Below are 13,441 nucleotides of genomic sequence, written 5' to 3'. Positions count from 1 at the left end.
GTAATGGGGGAGAGGGGGTAAGGTCAATCTGTGTAATGGGGGAGAAGGGGTAAGTTCAATCTGTGTAATGGGGGAGAGAGGGTAAGGTCAATCTGTCATGGGGGAGAGAGGGTAAGGTCAATCTGTAATGGGGGAGAGAGGGTAAGGTCAATCTGTGTAATGGGGGAGAGAGGGTAAGGTCAATCTGTGTAATGGGGGAGAGAGGGTAAGGTCAATCTGTGTAATGGGGGAGAGAGGGTAAGGTCAATCTGTGTAATTGGGAGAGGGGGTAAGGTTAGTCTGTGTACTGGGGAGAGGGGGTAAGGTCAATCTGTGTAATGGGGAGAAGGGTAAGGTCAATCTGTGTAGAAGAGGGAGAGGGGTAAGGTCAATCTGTGTAATGGGGGAGAGAGGGTAAGGTCAATCTGTGTCATGGGGGAGAGAGGGTAAGGTCAATCTGTAATGGGGGAGAGAGGGTAAGGTCAATCTGTAATGGGGGAGAGAGGGTAAGGTCAATCTGTGTAATGGGGGAGAGGGGTAAGGTCAATCTGTGTAATGGGGAGAGGGGGTAAGGTCAATCTGTGTAATGGGGAGAGGGGTAAGGTCAATCTGTGTAATGGGGGAGAAGGGGTAAGTTCAATCTGTGTAATGGGGGAGAGAGGGTAAGGTCAATCTGTAATGGGGGAGAGAGGGTAAGGTCAATCTGTAATGGGGGAGAGAGGGTAAGGTCAATCTGTGTAATGGGGGAGAGGGGGTAAGGTCAATCTGTGTAATGGGGGAGAGAGGGCAAGGTCAATCTGTGTAATGGGGGAGAGGGGTAAGGTCAATCTGTGTAATGGGGGAGAAGGGGTAAGTTCAATCTGTGTAATGGGGGAGAGAGGGTAAGGTCAATCTGTAATGGGGGAGAGAGGGTAAGGTCAATCTGTGTAATGGGGGAGAGAGGGTAAGGTCAATCTGTGTAATGGGGGAGAGGGGTAAGGTCAATCTGTGTAATGGGGGAGAGAGGGTAAGGTCAATCTGTGTAATGGGGGAGAGAGGGTAAGGTCAATCTGTGTAATGGGGGAGAGAGGGTAAGGTCAATCTGTAATGGGGGAGAGAGGGTAAGGTCAATCTGTGTAATGGGGAGAGAGGGTAAGGTCAATCTGTGTAATGGGGATCAGGGGCTAATGTCAATCTGTGTAATGGGGAGAGAGGGTAAGGTCAATCTGTGTAATGGGGGAGAGGGGGTAAGGTCAATCTGTGTAATTGGGGAGAGGGGGAAGGTCAATCTATGTAATGGGGAGAGGGGGTAAGGTCAATCTGTGTAATGGGGGAGAGGGGGTAAGGTCAATCTGTGTAATGGGGGACAGGGGGTAAGGTCCATCTGTGTAATGGGGGACAGGGGGTAAGGTCCATCTGTGTAATGGGGGACAGGGGGTAAGGTCCATCTGTGTAATGGGGGTGAGGGGCTAATGTCAATCTGTGTAATGGGGAGAGGGGGTAAGGTCAATCTGTATAGATTGGGGGAGAGGGGTAAGGTCAGTCTGTATAGATTGGAGGAGAGGGGTAAGGTCAATCTGTATAGATTGGGGGAGAGGGGTAAGGTCAGTCTGTATAGATTGGAGGAGAGGGGTAAGGTCAGTCTGTATAGATTAGGGGAGAGGGGTAAGGTCAGTCAGTATAGATTGGGGGAGAGGGGTAAAGTCAATCTGTATGGATTGGGGGAGAGGGGTAAGGTCAGTCTGTATAGATTGGGGGAAGAGGGGTAAGGTCAGTCTGTATAGATTGGGGGAGAGGGGTAAGGTCAGTCTGTATAGATTGGGGGAAGAGGGGTAAGGTCAATCTGTATAGATTGGGGGGGGAGGGGTAAGGTCAGTCTGTATAGGTTGGGGGAGAGGGGTAAGGTCAGTCTGTATAGATTGGGGGAGAGGGGTAAGGTCAATCTGTATAGATTGGGGGAGAGGGGTAAGGTCAGTCTGTATAGATTGGGGGAAGAGGGGTAAGGTCAGTCTGTATAGATTGGGGGAAGAGGGGTAAGGTCAGTCTGTATAGATTGGGGGAGAGGGGTAAGGTCAATCTGTATAGATTGGGGGAGAGGGGTAAGGTCAGTCTGTATAGATTGGGGGAGAGGGGCAAGGTCAATCTGTATAGATTGGGGAAGAGGGGTAAGGTCAGTCTGTATAGATTGGGGGAAGAGGGGTAAGGTCAGTCTGTATAGATTGGGGGAAGAGGGGTAAGGTCAGTCTGTATAGATTGGGGGAAGAAGGGCAAGGTCAGTCTGTATAGATTGGGGGGGGAGGGGTAAGGACGATCTTTGGAGTTCGCACTCTCCTCCAACCCACAAAGCTGTTGTGGCTGGGGGTTACTTGAAAATTTCAAAACTCAGATTGATAGATTTTTGCTGTGTAAGGCGATTCAGAGTTACTGAACCAAGGTGGGTACATGGGGTTAAGAGACAGATCAGTCACAATCCCACAGAATGGTGCAACAGGCTTGAGCAGCTGAATGGCCTCCTCATGTTCCTGTGCAATAGGATGGAGGGGCTGAATGGCCTCTTCCTGTTCCTGTGCATTAGGATGGAGGGGCTGAATGGCCTGTTCCTGTGCAATAGGATGGAGGGGCTGAATGGCCTCTTCCTGTTCCTGTGCAATAGGATGGAGGGGCTGAATGGCCTCCTCATGTTCCTGTGCAATTGAGTAGAAGGGCTGAATGGCCTCCTCCTGTTCCTGTGCAATTGAGTAGAGGGGCTGAATGGCCTCATGTTCCTGTGCAATTGGGTAGAAGGGCTGAATGGCCTCCTCCTGTTCCTGTGCAATTGAGTAGAAGGGCTGAATGGCCTCTTCCTGTTCCTGTGCAAGTGAGTAGAGGGGCTGAATGGCCTCCTCCTGTTCCTGTGTAGGGAGTAATTTATCATGTGGTATTCATCCCAGATTTGGATTCGGAAAGAATTTGATTTGAATTTAAATATTGCCGAGCGGAGGAGTAATTTCACAACTGTGGTCTATTTCACTAATAACTTCACAATTCGAAGGAGCTGTTACTGTTCAAACAAGACCTGGGATTGGCATATAAAAACTAGGGTTACTAACTCATGCTGCAGCCTCCTGAATGGCACCTTACCTTGCGAGCCTCCACCATCGCCAAGACCTGGGATCTCCTAGTCACCAAACAGAAAGTACAGTGTTTATTCAGAAGAGAACTGAGCTACATTCACCAGTGCCTTCCCATGGCATCTTTCCATGCAAACATAGGAGATGCAACACCCACCCTTTAACCCCCTCCATTCCCACTGTCCAGGGCCCCAAACACTCCCTTCTCGGTGAAAGAGCAATTTACTCTACTTCTTTTAGTTTAGTATTTGCTGCTCACAATGGACTCTCCTCTACATAGAAACACAGATTCAATCATACTTTTCAAAAGGGAACTGAATAAATACTTGAAGGGAAAAAAATTACAGGGCAATGGGGAAAGAGCTGAGGGAGTGGGTCTAATTGGATAGCTCTTTCAAAGAGCCTGCACAGATGCAGTGGGTCAAATGGCCTCCTGTACTGTATCACTCTATGAACAGGAAGGGTATTATAAGAGTCCCAGCTACAGTGGTCCAGGCCTTGGCTCCATTTTACGTACAGGCACTGATCTCACTTACACCAACTTGCAGTTATATAGCACGTTTAATGTAGTAAATTATCCCAAGGTTCTTCACAGGAGTGAATATCAAACAAAATTTAACACTGAGCCACATAGGGAGATATTAGGACAGGTGACCAAAAGCTTGGCCTTAAGGAACGTTTTAAAGGAGGAGAGACAGGCGGAGAGGTTTAGGGAGGGAATTCCAGAGCTTAGGGCCCAGGCAACTGAAGGCACGGCCGCCAATGATTTGGCCTCATTAACATAACCCTTCCTCCACATGGATATTGTTGCCGCCTGTTAGCTCCGCCTCCCTTGACTCCCGTTACCAACTGAGCATGCTCATGTACAAAGTACTCATGAGGCTCATTTTCCACATGGAAACTCAGACACTTTGTCATGTGTGATGGTTGGTTCCATTCCCAACTGAGTACTGATCGCCCTGCTCCTCTGCCTCCACCGTGTCACCGGATTTAGCTACGATTATCATCTCTATCCTTACCCTTTCCTTGCTCTTTAGTCTTGGCCACTCCTTTCGTTCAACCCTGTCAGGAACATTAAAAACACTGTCATCGAAGGGAGAATAAAGAACCTACTTAATTACCACAAATCAGCACAGAGCCTCTTGGGTATAAATCAGTGCCATGAATTTCCATATCTCAGTAAAGTAGTAGATGTGAGACTGTGGTTCACACGAAGAGTTCAGCTTTAGAGCAAGTTAGCGAGATGTGATTCGGTCATGCAGGGCTCACCATGTACAACGTAGAACACGTATAACCAAAACATTATTGCGAGGGGTCAGGGAGCTGCCCAATTGGTAAACGGGATATATTACGTCCACCTGGGATGGCAGTTTAAAGTCTTATCCAAAAGTCAGCACCTCTGACAATACAGCACTCCCTCAGTACTGACCCTCCGACAGAGCAGCACTCCCTCAGTACTGACCATCTGACAGTGCGGCACTCCCTCAGTACTGACCCTCCGACAGTGCAGCGCTCCCTCAGTACTGTCCCGCCGACAGAGCAGCATTCCCTCAGTACTGACCCTCCGACAGTGCAGCACCCCCTCAGTACTGTCCCACCGACAGTGCAGCACTCCCTCAGTACTGCCCCTCCGACAGTGCAGCACCCTCTCAGTACTGACCCTCCGACAGTGCAGCACTCGCTCAGTACTGACCCTCCGACAGTGCAGCCCTCCCTCAGTACTGACCCTCCGACAGTGCAGCACTCCCTCAGTACTGACCCTCCGACAGTGCAGCACTCCCTCAGTACTGATCCTCTGCCAGTGCGGCACTCCCTCAGTACTGTCCCACCGACAGTGCAGCACTCCCTCAGTGCTGACCCTCTGACAGTGCAGCACTCCCTCAGTGCTGACCCTCCGACAGTGCAGCACTCCCTCAGTGCTGACCCTCCGACAGTGCAGCACTCCCTCAGTACTGTCCCACCGACAGTGCAGCACTCCCTCAGTACTGTCCCACCGACAGTGCAGCACTCCCTCAGTACTGTCCCACCGACAGTGCAGCACTCCCTCAGTACTGTCCCACCGACAGTGCAGCACTCCCTCAGTACTGTCCCACCGACAGTGCAGCACTCCCTCAGTACTGTCCCACCGACAGTGCAGCACTCCCTCAGTACTGTCCCACCGACAGTGCAGCACTCCCTCAGTACTGTCCCACCGACAGTGCAGCACTCCCTCAGTACTGTCCCACCGACAGTGCAGCACTCCCTCAGTACTGTCCCACCGACAGTGCAGCACTCCCTCAGTACTGTCCCACCGACAGTGCAGCACTCCCTCAGTACTGTCCCACCGACAGTGCAGCACTCCCTCAGTACTGTCCCACCGACAGTGCAGCACTCCCTCAGTACTGTCCCACCGACAGTGCAGCACTCCCTCAGTACTGTCCCACCGACAGTGCAGCACTCCCTCAGTACTGTCCCACCGACAGTGCAGCACTCCCTCAGTACTGTCCCACCGACAGTGCAGCACTCCCTCAGTACTGTCCCACCGACAGTGCAGCACTCCCTCAGTACTGTCCCACCGACAGTGCAGCACTCCCTCAGTACTGTCCCACCGACAGTGCAGCACTCCCTCAGTACTGTCCCACCGACAGTGCAGCACTCCCTCAGTACTGTCCCACCGGCAGAGCAGCACTCCCTCAGTACTGACCATCTGACAGTGCAGCACCCTCTCAGTACTATCCCGACAGTGCAGCACTCCCTCAGTACTGACCCTCCGACAGTGCAGCGTTCCCTCAGTACTGACCCTCCGACAGTGCAGCACTCGCTCAGTACTGACCCTCCGACAGTGCAGCGCTCCCTCAGTACTGTCCCACCGACAGTGCAACACTCCCTCAGTACTGACCCACCGACAGTGCAGCACTTCCTCAGTACTGTCCCACCGACAGAGCAGCACTCCCTCAGTACTGACCATCTGACATGCAGCACCCTCTCAGTACTGTCCCGACAGTGCAGCACTCCCTCAGTTCTGCACTGGAGTGTTGGCCTGGGTCTTTGTGATCAAGTCTCCATAACCTGCTGACTCCGAGGCGAACGTGTGACCCACTGAGCCATGGTGACAGCCAGCCCCCGGATACATTTGGCAATATTTAAGGATGAAATTTGACCCTCCCACTTGTTATACCTCCTCTTGCTAGGGATAAATCCAATCTCTTCACTTTCTCCGTCTGAATGAACCTTTCTGGCCTGCCACCATTCCTCATCCGAAGCATCGATCACGTGCAAGATGTCACCGAATCGGAAGCTGAGAGCTTGGCTGAGGAATCCACAATCCTTTGTCTTGTCGTAGTCAAACAGTGCTCTGAGGGGGAACAGGAGTGAGAGTGAGTGACATTACAGTAAACACAGGTAGGGTAGTGTAGCCGTTATCTTACTGGACTAGAGACCCGGGCTCCCGGAGCAGTGACCCGAGCTCCAGAAGCAGTGACCCGGGGTCCTGGAGGAGTGACCCGGGCTCCCGGAGCAGTGACCCGGGCTCCCGGAGCAGTGACCCGGGCTCCCGGAACAGTGACCCGGGCTCCCGGAGCAGTGACCCGGGCTCCCGCAGCAGTGACCCCGGGCTCCCGCAGCAGTGACCCGGGCTCCCGCAGCAGTGACCCGGGCTCCCGCAGCAGTGACCCGGGCTCCCGGAGCAGTGACCCGAGCTCCCGCAGCAGTGACCCGGGCTCCCGGAGCAGTGACCCGGGCTCCCGGAGGAGTGACCCGGGCTCCCGCAGCAGTGACCCGGGCTCCCGCAGCAGTGACCCGAGCTCCCGCAGCAGTGACCCGAGCTCCCGCAGCAGTGACCCGAGCTCCCGCAGCAGTGACCCGAGCTCCCGCAGCAGTGACCCGGGCTCCCGCAGCAGTGACCCGGGCTCCCGGAGCAGTGACCCGAGCTCCCGCAGCAGTGACCCGAGCTCCCGCAGCAGTGACCCGAGCTCCCGCAGCAGTGACCCGGGCTCCCGGAGCAGTGACCCGGGCTCCCGGAGCAGTGACCCGGGCTCCCGGAGCAGTGACCCGAGCTCCCGCAGCAGTGACCCGGGCTCCCGGAGCAGTGACCCGGGCTCCCGGAGCAGTGACCCGGGCTCCCGGAGGAGTGACCCGGGCCCCCGCAGCAGTGACCCGGGCTCCCGCAGCAGTGACCCGAGCTCCCGCAGCAGTGACCCGAGCTCCCGCAGCAGTGACCCGAGCTCCCGCAGCAGTGACCCGGGCTCCCGCAGCAGTGACCCGGGCTCCCGCAGCAGTGACCCGGGCTCCCGCAGCAGTGACCCGAGCTCCCGGAGCAGTGACCCGGGCTCCCGGAGCAGTGACCCGGGCTCCCGGAGCAGTGACCCGGGCTCCCGGAGCAGTGACCCGAGCTCCCGGAGCAGTGACCCGGGCTCCCGGAGCAGTGACCCGGGCTCCCGGAGCAGTGACCCGGGCTCCCGGAGCAGTGACCCGGGCTCCCGGAGCAGTGACCCGGGCTCCCGGAGCAGTGACCCGGGCTCCCGGAGCAGTGACCCGGGCTCCCGGAGCAGTGACCCATTTGACGTGTAGCCACTGTTTCTAATGTAGGAAACACAGAAACAAATTCCGGGAACAAAAACAGGAAATGTCACACAGACCTGAAACATTAACTCTGCTTCTGTCTCTACGGATTCTGCCTGACCTGCTGAGTATTTCCAGCACTTTCTGTATTTTGTTTTTGAACTAATCTAGTGCTGTTCCTTCAGGATAAACACTTGCCAGGACACCAGGAGAACTCCCCTGTTCTTCATCATAGTGGCCTTGGGCTCTTTTACATTCACCTCAGAGGACAGAGAGGCCATGGTTTGATTAGATTAGATTAGATTAGAGATACAGCACTGAAACAGGCCCTTCAGCCCACCGAGTCTGTGCCGACCATCAACCACCCATTTATACTAATCCTACACTAATCCCATATTCCTACCAAACATCCCCACCTGTCCCTATATTTCCCTACCACCTACCTATACTAGTGACAATTTATAATGTCCAATTTACCTATCAACCTGCAAGTCTTTTGGCTTGTGGGAGGAAACCGGAGCACCCGGAGAAAACCCACGCAGACACAGGGAGAACTTGCTTAATGTCTCATTCCAAACACAGCATCTCCAACAGTGCAGCGCTCTCTCAGTACTGACCCGCTGACAATGCGGCACTCCCTCAGTACTGACCCTCCGACAATGCGGCGCTCCCTCAGTACTGACCCTCCGACAGTGCAGTGCTCCCTCAGTACTGACCCTCCGACAGTGCGGCACTCCCTCAGTACTGACCCTCCGACAGTGCGGCACTCCCTCAGTACTGACCCTCCGACAATGCGGCGCTCCCTCAGTACTGACCCTCCGATAGTGCGGCTCTCCCTCAGTACTGACCCTCTGAAAGTGCAGTGCTCCCTCAGTACTGACCCTCCGACAATGCAGTGCTCCCTCAGTACTGACGCTCTGACAGTGCGGCACTCCCTCAGTACTAACCCTCTGACAGTGCGGCACTCCCTCAGTATTGCCCCACCGACAGTGCGGCACTCCCTCAGTGCCAACCCACCGACAGTGCAGCACTCCCTCAGTACTGACCCTCCGACAGTGCAGCCCTCCCTCAGTACTGACCCTCCGACATTGCACGATTCCTCTTCACCTCCCCTCTGTCCCTTAAAGGCCCCAGACTGGATTTCCCTGACAAACCATGAGATAATAACGGTATTTGGTAAGAAGACAGTCCCAGCATCACTTAGAGCAGAGAAGGTTAAGGGGAGATTTAATAGATGTGTTCAGAATAAATGAAGGGTTTTGATCGAGTAATTCAGGAGAAAGTGTTTCCAGTGACAGGAGGCTCGGTAACCAGAGGGAGACAGATTGAAGATAATTGGTAAAAGAACCAGAGGGGGAGATGAGGAGAATGTTTTTACGCAGTGAGTTGTTGTGATCTGGAACGCGCTGTCTGAAAGGGCGGTGGAAGCAGATTCAATAGTAACTTTCAAAAGGGAATTGGATAAATACTGGAAGGGGGAAAATTTGCAGGACTGTGGGGAAAGAGCAGGGGGGAGTGAGACTGATTGGATAGGTTTCTCAAAGAGCCAGCACAGACACAATAGGCCGAATGGCCTCCTCCATGTGCTCTATCATTCTGTGATTCTATGATTGCTAGATAAAATTGTGATTTAGAGAGGGCCTCTACCCTGGTGGATGGGTAAGTGATCGAGGGAGGGAAAAGCTTGTGTAGTTTTGCGATGATCAATTATGCTTTGCTAGATTTCTTAGTTTACCTTATGTAGAAGACTCGCTTGTGGTTACTCCTCAGGGAGCTGGTCCCAGAGCCAATGCTGCTGTTCATCAACTGTTCCCGGAGATCGTGGATTTTGGCCTCAAAGCGACTGTACTCTGTGGACCGAGAAACGATTAATGGAACCCATCGCTCCGTCCGGAAGAAAGAAGGACTTGCATTTCTATAGCACCTCACACAACCTCCTCACGTCCCAAACTGCTTCACAGCCAATGTAGTACCCTTTCAAGTGTAGACATTGTTGTAATGTAGGAAACACAGCAGCCAATTTGCACACAACAAGCTCCCACACACAGCAATGTGATAATGATCAGATATTTTGAGTTAATGACGTTGGTTGAGGGATAAATATTGGCCCCAGGACACCGGGGAGAACTCCCCTGCTCTTCTTTCAAATAGTGGCCATGGGATCTTTTACACCCACCTGAGAGGACAGACAGGATCTCACTTTAATATCTGATCCCAAAGACAGCACCTCTGACAGTGCAGCACTCCCTCAGTACTGACCCTCCGACAGTGCAACTCTCCCTCAGTACTGACCCTCCGACAGTGCAGCACTCCCTCAGTACTGACCCTCCGACAGTGCAACTCTCGCTCAGTACTGACCCTCCGACAGTGCAACTCTCGCTCAGTACTGACCCTCCGACAGTGCAACTCTCGCTCAGTACTGACCCTCCGACAGTGCAACTCTCCCTCAGTACTGACCCTCCGACAGTGCAACTCTCCCTCAGTACTGACCCTCCGACAGTGCAGCACTCCCTCAGTACTGACCCTCCGACAGTGCAGCACTCCCTCAGTACTGCCCATCCGACAGTGCAGCACACCCTCAGTACTGACCCTCTGACAGTGCAGCACTCCCACACTACTGACCCTCCGACAGTGCAGCGCTCCCTCAATACTGACCCTCTGACAGTGCAGCGCTCCCTCAGTACTGATATTCCAACAGTGCAGCACTCCCTCAGTACTTACCCTCTGACAGTGCAGCGCTCCCTCAGTACTGACCCTCCGACAGTGCAGCGCTCCCTCAGTACTGACCCTCCAACAGTGCAGCACTCCCTCAGTACTGACATTCCAACAGTACAGTGCAGCACTCCCTCAGTACTGACCCTCCGACAGTGCGGCACTCCCTCACTACTGACCCTCCGACAGTGCAGCGCTCCTTCAGTACTGAGCCTCCAACAGTGCAGCACTCCCTCAGTACTGACATTCCAACAGTACAGTGCAGTGCTCCGTCAGTACTGACCCTCCGACAGTGCGGCACTCCCTCACTACTGACCCTCCAACAGTGCAGCACTCCCTCAGTACTGACATTCCAACAGTACAGTGCAGTGCTCCGTCAGTACTGACCCTCCGACAGTGCGGCACTCCCTCACTACTGACCCTCCGACAGTGCAGCGCTCCCTCAGTACTGACCCTCCATCAGTGCAGTGCTCCGTCTGTACTGACCTTCCGACAGTGCGGCACTCCCTCAGTACTGACCCTCCGACAGCATCTCAGTCTCTACTTGAGTGTCCAATTGACACTTTTCTTTATTCTTTCGGGAGATATGGGCGTCACTGGCTAGGCAAATCATCTCAAGGAGCTAAGGTGGCAGTGAGAGCCAACGCTTGAGTACAAAGGAAACATGGTCCTCAAACCTCAATCACCTACCTTCTGGTTTGTACTGAGCAATAATGGTGACTGTTTGTCCTGCGTTCTTCAGAGCTGCAGCTGCCTGCTCATGTGTGGCATTCCGTAAATCCACTCCGTTTACCTGACCAGATAAAAGAACCAGAACACTGCTAAGGTGGGAGAAAATCCTTCCTATTCTTTTCACCACTTTAACAATCAGAGCAAAAGATGGAGGCTATTCAGCCCCTTGAGTCTGTTCTGACATTCAATTTGATTATGGCTGATCTGTATCTGAACTCCATTAACCCGCCTTGATTCCGAAACCCTTAATCCCCTTCCCCAACAAAAATCTATCAATCTCAGTTGAAATATCCATTTGATCCCCAACCTCAGCAGCTTTTTAGGGGGAGTGAGTTCCTGATTTCCATTCCCCTTTGTGTGAAGAAGTGCTTCCTGACATCACCCCTGAACGGCCTGGCTCTAATTTGAAGGTTCTGCCTCCTTGTTCTGGACTCCCCCCACCAGAGGAAATAGTTTCTCTCTATCGACCCGATCAACTCCTTTAATCATCGTAAACACCTCGATTAGATCACCCCTTAGATGTATCCAATTTGCAAACCTGCCTCGCTCTTTCCATTATCTCGTGGAAAGGAGTGAACAGGTTTTTACTGATGGGAGTGTCAGATGGTGTTGATGGGGGTGGGGGGGTGGGGGGGGGGATGGGTCAGAGGGTGTAGATGGGGGGGTGTCAGAGGGTGGAGATGGGGGGGTGTGACAGAGGGTGGAGATGGGGGGGTGTCAGAGGGTGGAGATGGGGGGGGTGTCAGAGGGTGGAGATGGGGGGGTGTCAGAGGGTGGAGATGGGGGGGTGTCAGAGGGTGGAGATGGGGGGGTGTCAGAGGGTGGAGATGGGGGGGTGTCAGAGGGTGGAGATGGGGGGGTGTCAGAGGGTGGAGATGGGGGGGTGTCAGAGGGTGGAGATGGGGGGGTGTCAGAGGGTGGAGATGGGGGGGTGTCAGAGGGTGGAGATGGGGGGGTGTCAGAGGGTGGAGATGGGGGGGTGTCAGAGGGTGGAGATGGGGGGGTGTCAGAGGGTGGAGATGGGGGGGTGTCAGAGGGTGGAGATGGGGGGGTGTCAGAGGGTGGAGATGGGGGGGTGTCAGAGGGTGGAGATGGGGGGGTGTCAGAGGGTGGAGATGGGGGGTGTCAGAGGGTGCAGATGGGGGGTGTCAGAGGGTGGAGATGGGGGGGTGTCAGAGGGTGGAGATGGGGGGGTGTCAGAGGGTGGAGATGGGGGGGTGTCAGAGGGTGGAGATGGGGGGGTGTCAGAGGGTGGAGATGGGGGGGTGTCAGAGGGTGGAGATGGGGTTGTCAGAGGGTGTAGATGGGGTTGTCAGAGGGTGTAGATGGGGTTGTCAGAGGGTGTAGATGGGGTTGTCAGAGGGTGTAGATGGGGTTGTCAGAGGGTGTAGATGGGGTTGTCAGAGGGTGTAGATGGGGTTGTCAGAGGGTGTAGATGGGGTTGTCAGAGGGTGTAGATGGGGGGGGTGTCAGAGGGTGTCGATGCGGGGTGTCAGAGGGTGTCGATGCGGGGTGTCAGAGGGTGTCGATGCGGGGTGTCAGAGGGTGTCGATGCGGGGTGTCAGAGGGTGTAGATGGGGGGTGTCAGAGGGTGCAGATGGGGGGTGTCAGAGGGTGCAGATGGGGGGTGTCAGAGGGTGCAGATGGGGGGTGTAAGAGGGTGCAGATGGGGGGTGTCAGAGGGTGCAGATGGGGGGTGTCAGAGGGTTTAGATGGGGGGTGTCAGAGGGTGTAGATGGGTGGTGTCAGAGTGTGTAGATGGGGGGTGTCAGAGTGTGTAGATGGGGGGTGTCAGAGGGTGTAGATGGGGGGTGTCAGAGGGTGTAGATGGGGGGTGTCAGAGGGTGTAGATGGGGGGTGTCAGAGGGTGTAGATGGGGGGGTTGTCAGAGGGTGTAGATGGGGGGGGGTTGTCAGAGGGTGTAGATGGGGGGGGGTTGTCAGAGGGTGTAGATGGGGGGGGTTGTCAGAGGGTGTAGATGCGGGGGGGTGATAGAGGGTGTCGATGCAGATGTCAGAGGGTGTAGATGGGGGGGGTTGTCAGAGGGTGTAGATGCGGGGGGGTGATAGAGGGTGTCGATGCAGATGTCAGAGGGTGTAGATGGGGGGTGTCAGAGGGTGTAGATGCGGAAGTCAGAGGGTGTAGATGGGGGGTGTCAGAGGGTGTAGATGGGGGGTGTCAGAGGGTGTAGATGGGGGGTGTCAGAGGGTGTAGATGGGGGGGGTGGTGTCAGAGGGTGTAGATGGGGGGGGTGGTGTCAGAGGGTGTAGATGGGGGGGGGGTGGTGTCAGAGGGTGTAGATGGGGGGGGTGGTGTCAGAGGGTGTAGATGGGGGGGGGGGGGTGTCAGAGGGTATATTGGAGCAGTTTCTTTCACCCGAGGCCAAGACT

At 54.6% G+C, this 13,441-nt stretch overlaps 1 protein-coding gene across 1 annotated transcript in view; it reads right to left on the bottom strand.

Moving 5' to 3' along the window:
- The window catches only part of LOC137357398 (disks large homolog 4), a 49,235-nt gene that overhangs the window by 23,624 nt on the left and 12,170 nt on the right, over positions 1–13,441 (bottom strand). Inside the window, exons 6-10 of the mRNA XM_068023735.1 lie at positions 11,010–11,112; positions 9,343–9,457; positions 6,226–6,402; positions 4,088–4,130; positions 3,079–3,115 (exon numbers count right to left, since the gene is read on the bottom strand). Of these exons, the coding sequence (XP_067879836.1) occupies positions 3,079–3,115; positions 4,088–4,130; positions 6,226–6,402; positions 9,343–9,457; positions 11,010–11,112 (475 nt within the window). The remainder of the gene's footprint in view (positions 1–3,078; positions 3,116–4,087; positions 4,131–6,225; positions 6,403–9,342; positions 9,458–11,009; positions 11,113–13,441) is intronic.

This window comes from Heterodontus francisci, chromosome 48, assembly GCF_036365525.1.
Source record: "Heterodontus francisci isolate sHetFra1 chromosome 48, sHetFra1.hap1, whole genome shotgun sequence".
Taxonomy (NCBI): Eukaryota; Metazoa; Chordata; class Chondrichthyes; order Heterodontiformes; family Heterodontidae; genus Heterodontus; species Heterodontus francisci.
Note: the sequence above shows the minus strand (reverse complement) of the source record. Positions and strands in the feature narration are given on the sequence as shown.